An 18,311-nucleotide genomic window follows, 5' to 3' on the forward strand; every position below is an offset into this window, starting at 1 on the left:
GTGGAAGATGCAGCCCGACTCAAGTATTTCCATCATCGTTTTATTCTATTGATTCAAGTCAGCTTTAAAAATGCTCTAAAACCTCAGAACCTTTAAAGAAGGGTCCATGTATTATTCACTTCAATGCATTTCTCGAAAGCAATTGTGCGGGATGAATGGTTGACTTACCGAAACCAGAATGACATCACGTAAGGTGCAATCATTTTCTTGACCTGACTGCAACAGAGCACAATTAAAACATTGCATCACACACTAATCTAGTCAAAAACATGCATCAACATCAGCCAAGTTATCAACCATTTGCAAATCCGTACTCTCAAATCGTCCCGATTCACCGTTTGGGATCAGGTGCTGGTACAAAGCCAGCATTTACCGCCCCCTTCATAGCTCCCCTGGTGGTGGTATTGGGGGACATGTTAGGCCACTGAAGATTTACCACAGAGCGGATCTGAAGACCAAATTGTGACAGATTTCCTCCCCTGACAAATACTGGTGCTTTGTGATAATCAGGCAGGCATGATCATCATTACTAAAACTTCATTATTCTTCCCCATGTTACCAACACTTAACTTCCACAGTTACCATAGTGGGACACGAACTTTGCCAATTAGATAGTTGGCCTTGGTATCAGAAAGACCCGGGTCTGGTAAATTAACTGCAGCAGCTCCATCATACGAGGTTCCAGCAAGAAACAAACCTAAAACACTCACACGCCCATTAAATAGAGAGCTGATCTAAAGATAGATCACTTTCGTTTGACCCACCTCAATGCACACCCTGGACTTGTTCCTCTGTAGCTGTAACACTATATTCAACACTCTGGCATTGTCTGCTTGCACTACCTTTTCTACTGTATGGCTCGATTGCACTTGTATACAGCATGATCGGACTGGATAGCATGCAGACAAAAGGTTTTCACTGTATCTCAGTGTACGAGACAATAAACCAACAGCAATAATTTGGGCAGTTTCAGTTTACCATAGGTACGATATCAGATTCAGGATTTCCCCAGAGAATGTTATTAGAAGATAAATACAGGAGATAGTTGCAATAATCGAGACAAGGCAAGCACATTTGAGGGTTAGAGTCTACACAAGCATAAATTTACAATCACACAACTCACCCCAAAAAGAAATTAGTTGTTGAATCAAGGGATCAATTTAACTTCTGATAACCAATTAATAGGGCACTCGAATTTGATACAAAGTCTATAACTGTGAAAAAAACCTTAATGATACACAGTCTTCAATCTGAAGAAGGATCTCGATCCGAAATGTCACATATTCCTTTTCTCCGGAGATGCTGTTAGACCTATTGAGTTACTCCAGCTTTTTATGTCCATCTTCAGTGTAAACCAGCATCTGCAGTTCCTTCCACCATAGTTGCTGGACTCGAGGGCCTTAGCTACAGGGAGAGGTTGGGCAGGCTGGGATTTGATTCCCTGGAGCACAGGAGTTGTGGGATGATATTACAGAGGTGCACAAAGTCACGAGCGGAATAGCTTTATTTTTAGAGATACAGCGTGGAAAGAGGCCCTTCGGCCCATCGAGCCAGTGCCGATCAGCAATCACCCATACATGTTCTATCCTACGCACTAGGGACAATTAACCTACAAGTCATTAGAGTGATGGAGGAAAGCAGAGGAAACCTACGTGGTCACAGAAAGAATGTGCAAACTCCCAACAGACAGCACAAACCGGGTCTCTGGATTGATAGGGTGAATGCACAGAGCCTTACCTTGGGATAGGGAAATCAAGAATTAGAGGATACAAGTTATTTATAGGAACTTGAAGGGCAACCTTTTATGGAACAACCTGCCATAGGAGGTAGTTGAGGCAGGTACTATAACACATAAAAGGATAGAATAGGCAAGGCCGAGAGGGATATGGACCAAATGTAGACAAATGGGACTATTTTAGATGGTCAGCATGGATGGGTTGGGACAGAAGGCTCGTTTCTGTGCAGTACGACTATCTCTATATAACTAAAAGTCTTCATCTTGTTGGTGCCCACGATGTGTCAATCTGGTTTTCCTATCTTCTTCCAAACGCTAGGCCAAAGCCTTCCCATTTTCACACATCCTACTCACATCTTTCCTGTCGTGGTGATAAACATCTTCCCGTCGCATTCCCATTTATATTTCCGAAGTTATTCATCCTTTAAATTTAAAAAACAGCCCCAAAAACTCACCCATTTCGGGGCAAAAATCCAAGTGACGTCACAATGCACTCGCTAGGTAGGACGGGACACTCCGGGAGGGAGGGGCACTCCAGCGCTCGCGGTGAACGAGGAGTGGCGGCGGCTGCCAGGGGGGCCGACTGCTGCCCAGTACCTGGTGGGGAGGATGGTGCTGCGGGCCGAGCCTGGGGACTGGGTCTGAACTGGAGCCGAGCCTGGTGCTGGAGTGAGGACCGAGCCCGTGTCTTGGGATGGGCCCATGACCCGGGCAGAGAAAGAAACCCCTGCTGGAACCAAGGACGAGCCTGAGTCTGTGGTCAGAGTTGAGCCCAGAGATGAAGTCGGGGCCGGCACTATAGCCCCTATTCGAGCTGACGGCTGGAGTCTACGGCCAGGGCCCGGCCGGGCCGAGTACGAGAACCAGGCCGAGTTCCAGGCCCTGGCGCTGCTCTACGACCTGGGTAGGTGCTGGGGCAGGGAATGGGAGTTAGGGGAGGAGGATGAGGGAAATGAGGAGGGAGATGGGGTGGGGAGTGGGGTGGAGGAGGGAGATGGGGTGGGGAGTGGGGTGGAGAGGGGAAAGATCCTGGGAAGGTGAGGAGGGAGATGAAGGGGGGGGGGGGGGAGAAGAATTGAGGGAGGGGAGGGGGTAGGGAGGGTAGTTGCCACGTCTACACTTCCTCTCACCCCCTCCCTCTCCATCTCTATGTACCCTCACTCCTCCCCTCTCCACCCCTCCCACCCCTCCCCCCTCGGGATTGAAGAGGGAGGGTGAAGAGGAGGAGGGAGTGCTGGGGGATGAGGAGAAATGAGCCGCGCCTGCGCAGTTGGGAGCTATGCGTGAGTGGTTGAGTTACTTGCGTTGGGGGAACGGGTGAATGGTGGAATCTTACGTTGGGGTAACTGCACTGGGTTTAGTAACCCACTAAGAATCGCAGTTTATGCAAAACTAACGTTCTCCTCACACGGGTATAACAGGGCACAGATCCTCCCAATCCACTGAATACACAGAATGACCAGATGTACAAGGATCAGCACTGGTGCGAGAGTGCAGCCTCTTATTTAGAACAGCCGTACATCACAGATCGAGGTTGTTCAACACTGTTTAAAATACACCCTAATTCTGTTGACATAATAAGCAGACAACTTCTCACCACAGTCACGTGTTGGTTGACCCAAAGCTGACAACTTTATTGCATGCAATCCCATTTACTGCCACGATTTGTTAGTGAAATAAATTCCATCCTACAATATTCATTGAAATGAACCCCAAGGAAAACTATTCGGAGAGGGAATTTGGGATGACAACAAAAAAAATAAATGTACTATAAGGCATGAAAAGACAAAGTGCTGGTGTAATTCAGCAAGTCAAGCAGCAACTCTGTAGGACATGGACAGCTGACTTCAGATCTTGACCATTCTTCAGACCCACCAAGTTACTCCAGCACTTTTTTTTTTTGTATCTGCAGTTTCTTAGATGTCCTTAAACTTACCCAAACAAATGAATTATTTTATTACATGCATTTATCACTAATCAAAAAACTCACCCTTTAAACCACAAACTATCAAATATAATATACACTAATACAATTTTTTGAATAATAAGATTTTTTTTTAAATACAAAAATGTTTGGGTCGTGCTCCCAGATCATGAGAGATGAATCAAGAATTGCAAACATTTTCAAAATGGTTACATGAAAAAAAAAACATCAACTCTTCAATCTAGAAAATATATGGATCTCAAAGACGAGTTGAAGCAGGGGAATGCATGGAATGATGGGTCCCACAATGAGGCCAAGTGTTCACTAATGGTCAGTGTAGCTTTGCTAAGCACACTTTGAGCAAAAACATTGCTGCAAGGAATTTACCCAACTGGGCAAACTTCTTGCAGCAGTGGCCTACATGATCTCCCAGTTGCTAAACACCAACTCCATACAGACCTTTCAGTCCTGGGCCTCCTCCACTGTCAGAGTGAGGCCCAACGCAAATTGGAGGGACAGCACCTCGTATTTTGCTTGGGCAGCTTACAACCCAGCAGTTTCTCCAACTTCAAGTAACTCTCTCTCCATCCCTCTTCCACCCTAGTTCTCCTCATAGTTTCACTGTCCCCCCCGATTAATTGTACCATTTTTATGCCTTATTGTCACCTTCCCCTCAACAAATAATAAACCATTGTATATTTCCTAGACCATCATCTGCTTTGATTTGTCATTTTCACATCTTGCCCTTCCATACCTCTAGTCTCCCTCAGTCTGAAAAAGGGTCTCAACCCAAAAATGTCACCCATTCCTTCTCTCCAGAGATGCTGCCTCCAGTTACTCCAGCATTTTGTGTCCGAGGGATCTTCCGGTATTCCGTAGCAAAATGAAGAATCAATGCTGCTAGAACACGTTGGAAAAGGTGCTGAAGAGATTCACCAAGATTTTACCCGGGCTTGACTAATAGGGAGAGGTTAGATAGGGTACAAGGTTGCCTAAAGGCTGACCTTATGGGGGTGTACATGTTCATGAGGGACATGGATAAAGTGAACGCTCAGTCTTTTCCCCCAGGGCAGAGGATTCTAAAACTAGATTCTAAAACTAGAGGGCAACAGGCTTAAGGAATGATGGGAGAGATTTAAGAGGGACCTCAGGGACAACATTTTCCAGAGGCTAGTCCGTATTTGAAATGAGCTGCCAGAGAAGTGGATACAATTACTACGTGGACAGATATTTGGATAGGAATGGTTTATTATAGGTTTTGGATGATTTTAATAATGGTTTTGGATAGGAATGGATACAGACCAAATGGTATCAGCGAAGTAGGCATGGACAGGTTGGGGTGGAGGCAGTTTCTGCACTGTACAACTCAATGACCCTACAAATGGCATCAGCTGTCGGCCAAATTAACCAAAGATAGAATGATTATCTAAAAGATGCTGGCAGATATCATCATGGTCACTTCACTGGTCATTTTCAGCCAAGTACACACTGCCCAGGACTAGGGGCAATTGCTTTGTACCTGAACCAGGTAACCAACTGGTAGTTGGCAAGATAGCAACATGCCTTGCAGATTTTGATATTGGAAATTATGCAATAAATTCATTAAGAAAGCTCTTGCTTTACTGTCCAACAAAAAAACCCTTGATAAAAAGTGGTCACATTTGCATTGTTCACTTAGATTGGAATTTCCAACTACCTTACAACATATGCTCCCTTCTTGTGATCTCAAAATGTTTGCATCTTCCTTTCTTAACAAGTGAAGAAAACGTAGGGGGTCTGGTTACTCCAATACTAACTTAGAGTAGCCCATTGCTACTCTATACATTGGTACTGCTATAGTTTAGTAATACAGTGTGGAAACAGGCCCCATGGTCCACAGAGTCCACGCCAACCACCAATCACCCACACACTAGTTCCGTGTTATCCCACTTTTGCATCCGACACACCAGCGGCAATTTACAGAGGCCAATTAACCGGTACGTCTTTGGAACGTGGCAGGCAACCACAGCACCTGGAGAAAACCCATGCAGTCACTGGGAGAACAAACAAATTCCTCGCAGACGACATCCGTAGCCAGGATTGAACCCAGGTCATGGCGCTGAGAGGTAGCAACTCTACTACTGCATCATAGTGCATATATTGCATATTTCCACAACATGAATGCAATTGATAAATTAGGGAACAGTATCTGAATCAAATTGGTCTTAACAAGATTGGAAGTTGTCTATAACAGGAAAAAAAGCTGTCTTCGAATAAAAAAGTTGAGGAAAACAAATGTTTACATACAACCTCCTGCAGTAATCAGATACCATAGTCTCCGAAGAACACCGCAGCTTGTTTCACAGGTTATTGAAGTTGAATGGTACTTGCTTCCATTGATATTGTATAGTGGTGCTCCATTAAACAATGCAATATACAGCCCTTAGTATTTTTAGCTTGTAGTAACAAAAGCAAACTGAGAGCTATTAAAATACCTTCATTTTTGAAATCCCCTTGGTGAGAAACAAACATTTTGTTATTGACAACTCGCTAGCCTCTAACCCCCTTCCCTCACTGCCATCAATTATTTTTATAACAAAGTTTTCTACAAAAAGGTTTCTTAGGAACGCAACCACTGTGTTACAGCAGGACAGCCTGCACTCTACTTCACGGAAGGGCAGGGCCACCACCGGGCAGCGCAGTGGCACAGCGGTAGAGCTGCTGCTTTACAGCGCCAGAGACCCAGGTTGAATCCTGACCTCGGGTGCTGCCTGTACAGAGTTTGAACGTTCTCCCCGTGATCTTGTGAGTTTTTTCCGGTTTCCTCCCACACTCCAAAGATGTGCAGGTTTGTAGGTTAATTGGCTTCTGTAAAATTGTAAATCGTCCCTAGCGTACGGGATAACGCTAGTGCAGGGGGCGATAGCCGTTTGGCAAGGGTTAGGTGGGCAGAAGGGTCTGTTGCCACACTGTATTTCCAAGTCTAAATATAATGGAGCAAGTAGTCTCTGAATATTTCTAATTCAGAGTCTGGTGCATTATTGATATTTGTGCGCTCAAAGTTACTGGTTGATGGTGGGAAAGTGGAGATAGCTTCAGTCAGAACAGCCACGATCCAAGTGAATGGTAAACCATGCCTGAGGGACCAAGCAGCCTCCTTCTCCTAAAGTTTGTGTTCATTTGGATGCACAATTAGCCATTGGTCTCTCTGCAAGTTATTCAAGTTCAAGTTCACATTTATTGCCACAAGGTAGGGTGGAATTTGATTTACCATGCAGCCACACAATCAGAAAGAGCACAATATAGAATACAACATGGACATCCACCACAATGGAATCAACATTCTTCACTGTGGTGGAAGGAAATAACGTTCAGTCAGTCCTCCTTTGTTCACCCGTGGTCGGGGCCATGAACCCTCCGCAGTCGCCACTACGGACGGCCCGATGTACAGGCCCTCGTGTTGGGATGATTGAAACTGACGTCGGGAGGAACGGACCCTCCACGGCTTGGAGGTCCCAAATCGGCCGCTTCCTACCGGATACCGTGGCTTCACGATGTTATAGGCCGCAGGTCGGAGTTCTTCTCCAGCGATCTCCGGTGAGGGATCCCAGACACGAGTCTGGGATGGAAAGCCTACGCCGCACCCGCTGCTGAAGCTCTGGGTTTGATTCCGGGAGAGGCCACACCAATCTAAGCTGTTTGGCCGCGAGGGAGGGCGAAAATGTGACTAGGAAAAAGGTGCATTCCACCGAGGTAAGTGATTTAAAAAGGTTCCCCCTTCCCCCCCATCAATAAAACACACTTTTAGACATACTAAAAACAAAAAAAAGTTGAAAAGTCAAAAAGTTGAACCAATATAGTTGTTGATATTCATTTTGGGTCCCAATAGACTGGATGCTGGACATTGACTGGAATATGGAGGCTTGAACAGCACAACACAGGAACAGGCCCTTCAACTCAATGTCTGTGCAGACCATGATGCCACGTTGACTAACACCATGTGTCTGCACCTCACCCATATGCCCATGGGGCATGTTTGTTTTTGTTTTTTTTGTTTTTGAACACAGAGAGTTGTGGGTCCCTCCATATCCATGTGCCTATTTAAAAGTCTCTTAAACACCACTATTGTATCTGCTGCCACCAGCCCATTCCAGGCACCCACCATGTAAACAACCTGTACCGTACATCTCATTTAAACTTTGCCTCTCACATTAAAGCTATGCCTCTAGTATTTGAGATTTCTACCCTGGGGCAAACAGTTCTTTCCCATGCTTCTCATCATTTTATATATTCCATCAGATCTCCCCTCATACTCCAAGGATCCAGATAAAACAATCCAAGTTTTCCAACCTCTAGTCAGAGTTCAAGTCTGAAGAAGGATCGCGACCCAAAACATTGATTACCTGTCAATGTTCCTCAGAGGTGCAGCCTAACCCGCTGAGTTACTGCAGCACTTTGTGTCCTTTTGTCCAAACTCTCCTTGTAGCCACTTCCCCCTAATCCATCATTCTGGTAAACCTCTTCTGCACCCTCTCCAAAGCCGTTACATCCTTCCTGTAATGGGGCGACCAGAACTGCACGCAATATTCCAAATGATGCAACCTAACCACGTTTATACAAATCGGCTTCATGACTTCCTAGCTTTTAAACTAAATGTCCTGACTCAAGACAAGCGTGCTGTACATCTTCTTTACCAATCTGTCACTTTCAGAGACCTAGTGACTTGCATCCTGAGATTCCTCTGTGAATTAATGCTCCCAAGGGTCTTACCATTAACTGTATACTTTGAACAAGTGTGAGGTGCTGCATTTTGAGAGGTTCAATGCACGGAGAAAAATTAAACATAATCTGCCATTTCTCTGCCCATGCCAGCAAATTGCATGTTTACTAATCACCCCATGTAAATCTTTATCTAAATCATTAACATGCCAGTGGTCCCAGAACTGATCTTTGTAGAACCCCATAGGTCACAGACCTCCAATTAGAGAAACATCACCACCCAATCACATTTTGCACCTTGCCAATCTTCTCGCAACAATTCACAACATGCAAATCCTTTTGAATGAAACCTTGGATGTGTTCATCTCTGGCCTTTGCCCAACCATCTGCCTATCAACCCCCCCACCCCCCTGGCCTATGTTCACCTTTGACCTGCAAAGCTTTATCCTCTCTCCCCCTGCCATCAGTCTGAAAATATCCCCACCCAAAACATCAACTGGCAATGTTCTCTAGAGACGCTACCCGATCTGCTGAATTACACCAGCACTTTGTGTCTTTCCCAGGTAAACCATCATTTTCAGTTCCTTGTGTCTACCCTTTGTCTTCCATGGCCAGGCCAATTTTGAATCCACAATACCAAGTCACAGTGGATCCTATGCATCTTATTCTTACGAATTAAGAAAGTAAGAATTTCATTGTTCTATCTGGGACACATGATCGCTGACTGCAACATCCTGAAACCGCGGTCTGCGGAGATCCTAGTCGCCGGTGCGAAGTGGACTTTCCATCGTGGAGCCGGGTGATCCCTTGCCGGGGATCACCAGAGAAGAGCTCCGACTGCAGGCCTGCGGCTATATCATCGTGAAGCCACGGTCTGCGGTAGGAAGCGGCCGATTCGGGATCACCAAGCCGTGGAGTGTCCGTCCGTCCCAACGTCGGAGTTTCGATCATCCCGACGAGAGGGCCTTTACATCGGGCTGTCCTTAGCGGCGACTGCGGAGGGTTCATGGCCCCGACCACAGGTGAACAAAGGAGGAAGACTGACTGAATGTTATTGCCTTCCACCACATTGAAGAATGTCGATTCCACTGTGATGGATGTTCATTATGCTCTTTTTGCTTGTGTGGCTGCATGGCAAGTCAAATTCCACTGTACTTTGTGCCTCCACCCCATCTATGGTAGTGAGTTGGAAAAACTGCAGGTGCTGGAATGGGTAACAAAGCTGAAAATGCTGGATGGCCTCGAGTTGTGAAGCAGCATCACCTGTCAATATTACAGGTCATGTTAAACTAGTGAAGATTGTAGGGCTGATGGCTTCCAAACCTGAGCCCAGTGAGATGTGACAACCCCCCCCCCCCCCCCCCCCCCCACACCCACCCTGGTCATTCCTCCTTCTTTCTGATTCCATCTGGAAGAACAGGGGAACAGCTTCTTCCCCTCTTTCATCAGGCTTCTGAATGATCCTTCCATAAGCTAGGGTTTTGTCCAATTCACCTCTACCATTCAGGTAGAAGGTACAGGAGCCTGAAGACTGCAACATCCAGGTTCAGGACTAGCTACTTCCCCACAGCCATCGGGCTATTAAACTCAACTCAAACAAAACTCTGAACATTAATAGCCCATTATCTGTTTATTTGCACTTTATCTGTTTATTTATTCATGTGTGTGTATATATTTATATCATGGTATATGGACACACTGATCTGTTCTGTATTCATGCCTACTATGTTCTGTTGTGCTGAGGCAAAGCAGGAATTTCATTGTCCTATCTGGGACACATGACAATAAACTCTCTTGAATCTTTGTGGACATTGGACTTTGTCTGTGGAACTGGTGTCTACAATGCTGAGAACTATATTCTGCACTCTGTATCTTCCCCTTTGCTCAACCTATTGTACTTGAGTTTGACTTGATTGTATTTATGTATAGTATTATCTGATCTGATTGGATAGCATGCAAAACAAAGCTTCTCACTCTACCTCGGTACACGTGACTATAATAAAGCCAAACCTTTATCCGTCTAGCCTTCAGAGAATACAGACCCAATCTCTCCTTGTGCTTTAATCTTAGCATCACAGGAATTCCACCGAAGAACTTTGTTGTAGTCTTAAAGCACGGGAATGGGTCCTGTGGCCCAACTCGTTCATTCTGACCAAGATGCCCCATCTAATCAGGTCCCATTTGGCCTATATCCCTCCAAACCTTTCCTATCCATGTATCCATCCAAATGCCCTCTCTGGAAGCTCGTTCCATATACCCATCACCATCTGTGTGATAAAATTGTCCCTTGGGTTTCTATTAAATCTTTCCCCTCGTCTTAAACTTGTCCTTGATTTATGTTCCTGATTTTCCCCTGCATTGGGGGGGGGGGGGGGGGGGGGGGGGGGGGGGGGGAGGTAGAAAGCGTGCACCCTATCTATTCCCATCATGACTTTATACACCTCTATAAAATCACCCCTTGACCTCCTGTGATCCAGGGAATTAAATCTTAGCCTGCTCAACCTCTCCCAATAGCTTCGGCCCTCGAGCCCTGGCAAGACTCAAGGGGTGATTTTATAGAGGTGTATAAAGTCATGATGGGAATAGATAGGGTGCACGCTTTGTACCTCCCCCCCCCCCCCCCCAATGCAGGGGAAAATCAGGAACATAAATCAAGGACAAGTTTAAGACGAGGGGAAAGATTTAATAGAAACCCAAGGGACAATTTTATCACACAGATGGTGATGGGTATATGGAACGAGCTTCCAGAGAGGGCATTTGGATGGATACATGGATAGGAAAGGTTTGGAGGGATATAGGCCAAATGGGACCTGATTAGATGGGGCATCTTGGTCAGAATGAACGAGTTGGGCCACAGGACCCATTCCCGTGCTTTAAGACTACAACAAAGTTCTTCGGTGGAATTCCTGTGATGCTAAGATTAAAGCACAAGGAGAGATTGGGTCTGTATTCTCTGAAGGCTAGACGGATAAAGGTTTGGCTTTATTATAGTCACGTGTACCGAGGTAGAGTGAGAAGCTTTGTTTTGCATGCTATCCAATCAGATCAGATAATACTATACATAAATACAATCAAGTCAAACTCAAGTACAATAGGTTGAGCAAAGGGGAAGATACAGAGTGCAGAATATAGTTCTCAGCATTGTAGACACCAGTTCCACAGACAAAGTCCAATGTCCACAAAGATTCAAGAGAGTTTATTGTCATGTGTCCCAGATAGGACAATGAAATTCCTGCTTTGCCTCAGCACAACAGAACATAGTAGGCATGAATACAGAACAGATCAGTGTGTCCATATACCATGATATAAATATACACACACACATGAATAAATAAACAGATAAAGTGCAAATAAACAGATAATGGGCTATTAATGTTCAGAGTTTTGTTTGAGTTGAGTTTAATAGCCCGATGGCTGTGGGGAAGTAGCTAGTCCTGAACCTGGATGTTGCAGTCTTCAGGCTCCTGTACCTTCTACCTGAATGGTAGAGGTGAATTGGACAAAACCCTAGCTTATGGAAGGATCATTCAGAAGCCTGATGAAAGAGGGGAAGAAGCTGTTCCCCTGTTCTTCCAGATGGAATCAGAAAGAAGGAGGAATGACCAGGGTGGGTGGGGTGGGTGGGGTGGGGGGGGGGGGGGGGGGGGGGTTGTCACATCTCACTGGGCTCAGGTTTGGAAGCCATCAGCCCTACAATCTTCACTAGTTTAACATGACCTGTAATATTGACAGGTGATGCTGCTTCACAACTCGAGGCCATCCAGCATTTTCAGCTTTGTTACCCATTCCAGCACCTGCAGTTTTTCCAACTCACTACCATAGATGGGGTGGAGGCAATAGCATGAATCTTTAAGGAGAGAGGCAAATTTCTTAATGCTGACACAAAGGGATATGGGGAGAAAGATGTTGAAGAGACTAGACTTGATCACATTGAAAGGTGGAACATGCCCTAAAGTGCGTACTCCGGCTACAGTTTATTACATTTCTATGAAGTTTGTCATACAGCAAGGAAACAGGTCCTTCAGCCCAACACGTCCATGCTAACCAAGATGCTCCATCTAAGCCTATCTCATTTGCCTGTGTTTGGCCCACATCCCTCTAACCCTTTCCTATTCAACAACCTGTCCAAATGCCTTTTAAATATTTTTGTACCTGCCTTAACAACCTCGTCTGGCACATTCCATTTCCTTCCTGAAGGGCCATGACAACCCCAATACAGGGGACACAGTTGCTGCCTCACAGCGCCAGAGACCCAGGTTCAATCCCAACCTCTGATGCTGTCTGTGTGGGGTTTGCATGTCCTCTGTGACCATATTGTCTGGGTTTCCTCCCACATCCCAAAGTTGTACAGGTTTGTAGGTCAATTGGCCTCTGTAAATTTCTCCCAGTATGTGGGGAGTGGATGAGAAAGTGGGATAACAGAACTAGTGCGAACAGGCGATCGATGGTTGCCGTGGACTCAGTGGGCCAAAGGGCCTGTTACTGTGCTGCATCTCCAAGCTCAACTCGGCAAACTTGCAGCATTGAAAATCCAACCCAAAGCGTTTGGTTCACAGCTCAGGCTGCCCCAGGCAAGGAGAGCGGGGACTTCAGTAACTCGGGTGAGATCCAAGACTTGGCAAGTAAACGCAAGTGAAGCAAAACCAAGGACTGTTGCAACAAGCAGCACAATCAACTCCTCGCTCAGTGCAGAGAAAAGTCCCACCATCACACTGTTTGGTGAACTAAGTTACAAAACTTAAGTCAGCACCAGAGACGAGGCGACACTTGTGCACTGCCCAGGTGAGGTAGACGATATGATTTTACCGGGTTGGGTGCAAAACAAAGCATTTCACTGCACCTAGGTACATGTGATAATGAAGTATCATTGAATTGAACATTCATCTACCAGAGCACCTTAACTTGAGGACAGAATATGACACAGCTGACGGGAATTCAGGCGATACTGCGGATGTGGGAGAAAGTGGAAACCTGCATTACAGGTAGAGTCTCAGAGCTGCACAGCAGAGAGACAGACCCTTCAATCCTCCTATTTTCCTGCATTTAGCCCATATCCTTCTATCTAAACCCTTCCCATCCATATATATCGAAATGTCTTTCAAAAGGTGTACATGTATCTGCTTCAATAGCTTCCTCTGGCAGCTCATTCAAGATTCTGACTACCCTCAGTGAAAAAGTTGCCCAAAGTCCCCCTTATATCTCTCCCCTCTAAGACTAGGCCCTCTACTTATAGAATCCTCGACCCGAGGAAAAACCACAGATTGTTCACTTTATCCATGCCCCTCATGATATTTTACACCTCAATAAAGTCACCCTTCAGCCTCCTACGCTCCAAAGAAATAGTCCCAGCACGAATAAAGGCCCTTCGGCCCACCTTGTCGAGGCCAACCAAGATCACATACTGGGCTAGTCCCATTTGCCTGCATTCGGCCCATATCCCTCCAGAGCCTTCCCATCCATATGTCTGTCCAAATGTCTTTAGAAACGTCAGCTTTTTAAATCCTCCACAGGATAACAGCGATCCCATGGCACCAAGTCAGAGAGAAGCTGCGGAGGCTGCCTTCAGCAATTGTTTAATGTTTGTCCACCAACGAATGGAACCAAACAGAAAACACAATAGATGTACAAGCTGCGAACATTGGCACTCCACAGAACACAAGTCGACAATAAATAATTGCTTGCAAGTGTCCCAAGATTGTAAAACAAATACATGATTTTTAATTTTTTTTAAAAATTTTAATTAGCTGTCCATGGATTTGGCCTTTGGCTTCCGACTATGGTTTTGGCCATGGATCAACACAAAGCTAGAGTTAACACGAAATAATTGTTCAGTGGTAAAATACACCAAGACCGACCCGTGACTAACTAAACCAAACCCAGCCCTTTGACAATTTTAATCAAGTTCTTTGATTTAGAATCAGAGTCGTACAGCACAGAAATAGGCCCTTCGCCCCAACTCGTCCATGCTGACCAAGATGCCCCACTTGCCCACGTTTGACCCATATCCCTCCAAATCCATGTACCTGCCTGAACTACTTCCGGCAACTCTTCCATACACCCACCACTCTCGTGTGAAAAAGGTTGCCTCCGAGGTTCCGATTAATCTTTTCCCTTTCACCTTAAACCAATGTCCTCTGGTCCTTGATTCCCCTACTCTAGGTAAAGGACTCTGTGCATTCACCATATACATTTCCCCTGATGATTTTATACACCTCTACAAGATCACCCCTCGGCCTCCAAGGAATTTACTAACTAGCTACACAACTTCCAGCCAAAACAAACTTTAACAGCAACCAAGAGAAGCAGCCCGTGATATACATCAAAGCTGCACAAAATCTTCTGTCATTTGTCTAAGAGTTTTAACAATTATAGATGCTGATAAAGCACAGCTAATAGCAAAACAATCAAAATAAAGGGCTCTTAAATCCAACAAAATGCTGTACAACGTCACCAATCACAGTCTATAGCACTTTGAGGAAATTGTACAAAGACACCAAAATATTCCAAGCAATTCCTCAAAGCATGCATCTTAAATTGGCCGTAACGCAACCCAAATACAAACACTTAAACAATATTAAGCCATGATCAATTCATTCTTTACACATAATTCTCAGCCAGCCACTACGATTTATCAATCCATTCTCCTTACACATTAGGAACCTTTGCTTGCTTTATAGCACGAATGTCCAGGGATTTTTTAGGTTTAAGTTTATTATTGTCAAACGTACTGAAATACAGCAAAGAGCTGTGTCTTGCATGCTATCCATACCGATTAGATACGACATACATTAACATGTCAAACTCAAACACAATAGATCTACACTAGTTTTCATCACCTTTAAGAAGCTGAAAGGGTCTTAAGAAGGGTCCCAACCAAGAACACCATCTGTCCATTTCCTTCCACCGATGCAGCCTGACCTGCCGCATTCTTCCAGCAGTGTTTTTTTGTTTATTTTCAGCTGACTTCATTCACTTAACTCTCACCACCAGAGCTTTGAGAAGCTTTGCAATAGCCGAAGGACAGGAACACAAGGACCGCGTTTCATTTTGGTTCGACAATTCACACTTACTTGTACCAGGTGTCCGGACCGACGCATTCCATTTTCCCATCATCTATTTGTACTTTGGTTTCCATGTCATCACTGAAACTGCGGAAAGATAAAAATCAGCAAAGCAAGACCATTGTTCCTGTCATTCTATATGGCCATCAATATTTAAACACTACAGCATACGCAAAGGTATGTGGCCTGGGTAACATTTGAGATCGGAAATGCCACTTGTGCTGCAAGTTCACACTATCTTTGGACACACACACAGATTGGATTTTAAGCTTGCAAACAAGTTTTTTTTTTTAAATCTTTGCTTATAATGGAATGTTATGAGCAATTAAGCTTCATATCAACATCACAAATGCACTTCAAAAAAACAATTAATCACAAATATATTTAACAGAATACTTTTCAAACCTTGGTCAATAAGTATTAATAGGACTGCAGGTGATCAATTTTTCTTCACTTATACTTGTGACACTGCTAAAATTGTAGACAGATGGCCAGTGTTTTTTTTTGGAGACAAAAAGGTACTGGTACGCATATCGCTCCTTGGTGTTGATGGTGGCTCTTGGTGCTATATATGCTGCTTAAATGTTGAAGGGTCTAACTGTCTAATTTAAGTAATACATTTTTTAAGCTTCAGCATTCTCCTCATATTAAAAATTCTAAAATTTTGCAGAGGTGCCAGCACACGGTGCAGGCACGTATGGTCACCAAGAAAGCACTGACGTTAGTTAAATGGCAAACACAATACTCGCAATGTGAACACTTTCAATACACTAAAGACAATCTATATTGAAAGCTACAGCAATGCATCAGAGCTCAATGTCTTATACACATCACAACAAAGGATTTGAATTACAATCTCACCTTTTAAGTTTCTTGGTTGCGATAGAGTGCTTTAATCATTCAAGTCAAGTCATCAAATTAAGCAAGACAAGGTGTACAATAAACAGAGAGGGTTGGACTTCGTTTGGGGAAAAACACTAAACAGGTGGCTTTTGTTGTTCGTAAAAACTGGGCCACTTGTCCAGCACTGAACGACAGGAGAGGTTGAACCAACTGCTCCGTCTCTGTCCCAGTGCACAGGTAACAATCTCCTCAACAAGTGACAACTGCCCACAATCACTTCAAGCCTTCAGCTGAGGAAGTGCAACCAAGGCAAACTTTTCTACAATTTCCAAACTCACTCACAATCGAGAGAAAAACACACTGAATGGCTTCCACAACAATTCAAGAGACACATTTTGTAATGACAGGAGAGACACACAAAGTGCTGGAGTAACTCAGCGAGTCAGGCAGCATCTCTTTCGGAAAAGGATGGGTGATGTTTCCTGGTTGGGACCCTTTAGACATGAAATGTCACCCATTCTTTTTCTTCAGAGATGCTACCTAACCCACTGAGTTACTCCAGCAGTTTATATCCATCTTTGGGTTAATCCAGCATCTGCAGTTCTTTGTTATTGGGTTCATAATAAAGTTGAACTACATGCCCCTTTTTAGTCACCCCCCCCACATATAATCAGCCTGAAGAAGTGTCCCAATCTAAAACATCACCTATCCATGTTACCCAGACGTGCTGCCTGACCCACTGAGTTACTCCAGCACTGTGTGTCCTTTATAGACTCCACAGAGTAGATGCCACTTCAACTGGTTCAATAGGATACATTTCAGATCAAGACACAGAAAGCAACAGGATTGCCAAAACAAGACAACTGTTATCTTGTTCGAAGATTTACAAGGATGTTGCCAGGTTTAGGTTTAGAGGAGAGGTTTAGAGGGATATGGGCCAAATGCAGGGAAAATAGACCATGGGGAAACTTGGATGGGACTCCTTGGTTGGCAAGGACAAGTTGTGCCTAAGGAGTTGTTTCCTTGTTGACCAAGTTAAACTTGTGGTCCAAAGCACAACTTGTGCCATATAGAGTCTCAAACCAGCATCATCATGAAGTTAGAGAAAAATGCTGAAGAAACTCAGCGGGTGAGGCAGCATCAATGGAGCGAAGGAAATAGGCAACGTTTCGGGTCGAAACCCTTCTTCAGACTGAAGGAGGGTTTTGGGTCGAACCTTCCGCATCATGAAGTTGCTATCTTAATCAGTGTTATGTTCATGAGTGATAGGAGCAGAATTAAGCCATTGGACACAACAAGTCTTCTCTGCTATTCAATCATGGCTGATCCATCTTTCCCTCTTAACCGCATTCTCCTGCCTTCTTCCCATAACCTCTGACACCCGTACTAATCAAGAATCTATCTACCTCTGCCTTAAAAGTATCCATTGATGTCTGCCACAGCCTTCTGTGGCAATGAATTTCACAGATTCATGACCATCTGATGAAAGAAATTCCTCATCTCATTCCTAAAGTTCTGAGGCTATGAACTCTGGTGCTAGACTCTCCCACTAGTGGACACATCCTCTCCACATACACTCTAACCAGGCCTTGGACGTAAATATTTTAGCCACCAGCTGGAGAGAGATTACGAGTCATGCTGAGGACTTGCTAAATGTTTCATGGTGGGAACCGTCATGGAGACAAGGAACTGCAGGTGCTGGAATCTTGAGCCAAACACTGTGCTGGAGGAACATAGAACAGTACAGCACAGGAACAGGCCCTTCAGCCCACATTGTTTGTGCTGAACACGACACCATGGTAAACTGATCTCATCTGCCTGCACATGATCCTTATCCCTCTATTCCCTGCACTTCCATGTGCCTATTTAAAACTTCAAACACCACTACCATATCTGCCTCCACCACCCCTGGCAATACGTTCCAGGCCCCCACAACTGTGTGTAAAAAAAAACTCACACATTTCCTTTAAGGTCTCCCCTCAACCTCCATCATTCCAGCGAAAACAATCCAATTCAGTCCAACTTCTCCCTGTAGCATTGTGGTAAGCCT

General features: G+C 44.7%; 1 protein-coding gene across 2 annotated transcripts in view; it reads right to left on the reverse strand.

The window, feature by feature from the left end:
* The window catches only part of LOC116974112 (phosphatidylinositol 3,4,5-trisphosphate 3-phosphatase TPTE2-like), a 97,510-nt gene that overhangs the window by 68,759 nt on the left and 10,440 nt on the right, over window positions 1-18,311 (reverse strand). For both annotated transcript variants that reach the window (XM_033022253.1, XM_033022254.1), the window contains exons 3-4: window positions 15,428-15,505; window positions 169-216 (exon numbers count right to left, since the gene is read on the reverse strand). In XM_033022253.1, coding sequence (XP_032878144.1) covers window positions 169-216; window positions 15,428-15,505 — 126 coding nt within the window. The remainder of the gene's footprint in view (window positions 1-168; window positions 217-15,427; window positions 15,506-18,311) is intronic.

This window comes from Amblyraja radiata, chromosome 6, assembly GCF_010909765.2.
Source record: "Amblyraja radiata isolate CabotCenter1 chromosome 6, sAmbRad1.1.pri, whole genome shotgun sequence".
Taxonomy (NCBI): domain Eukaryota; kingdom Metazoa; phylum Chordata; class Chondrichthyes; order Rajiformes; family Rajidae; genus Amblyraja; species Amblyraja radiata.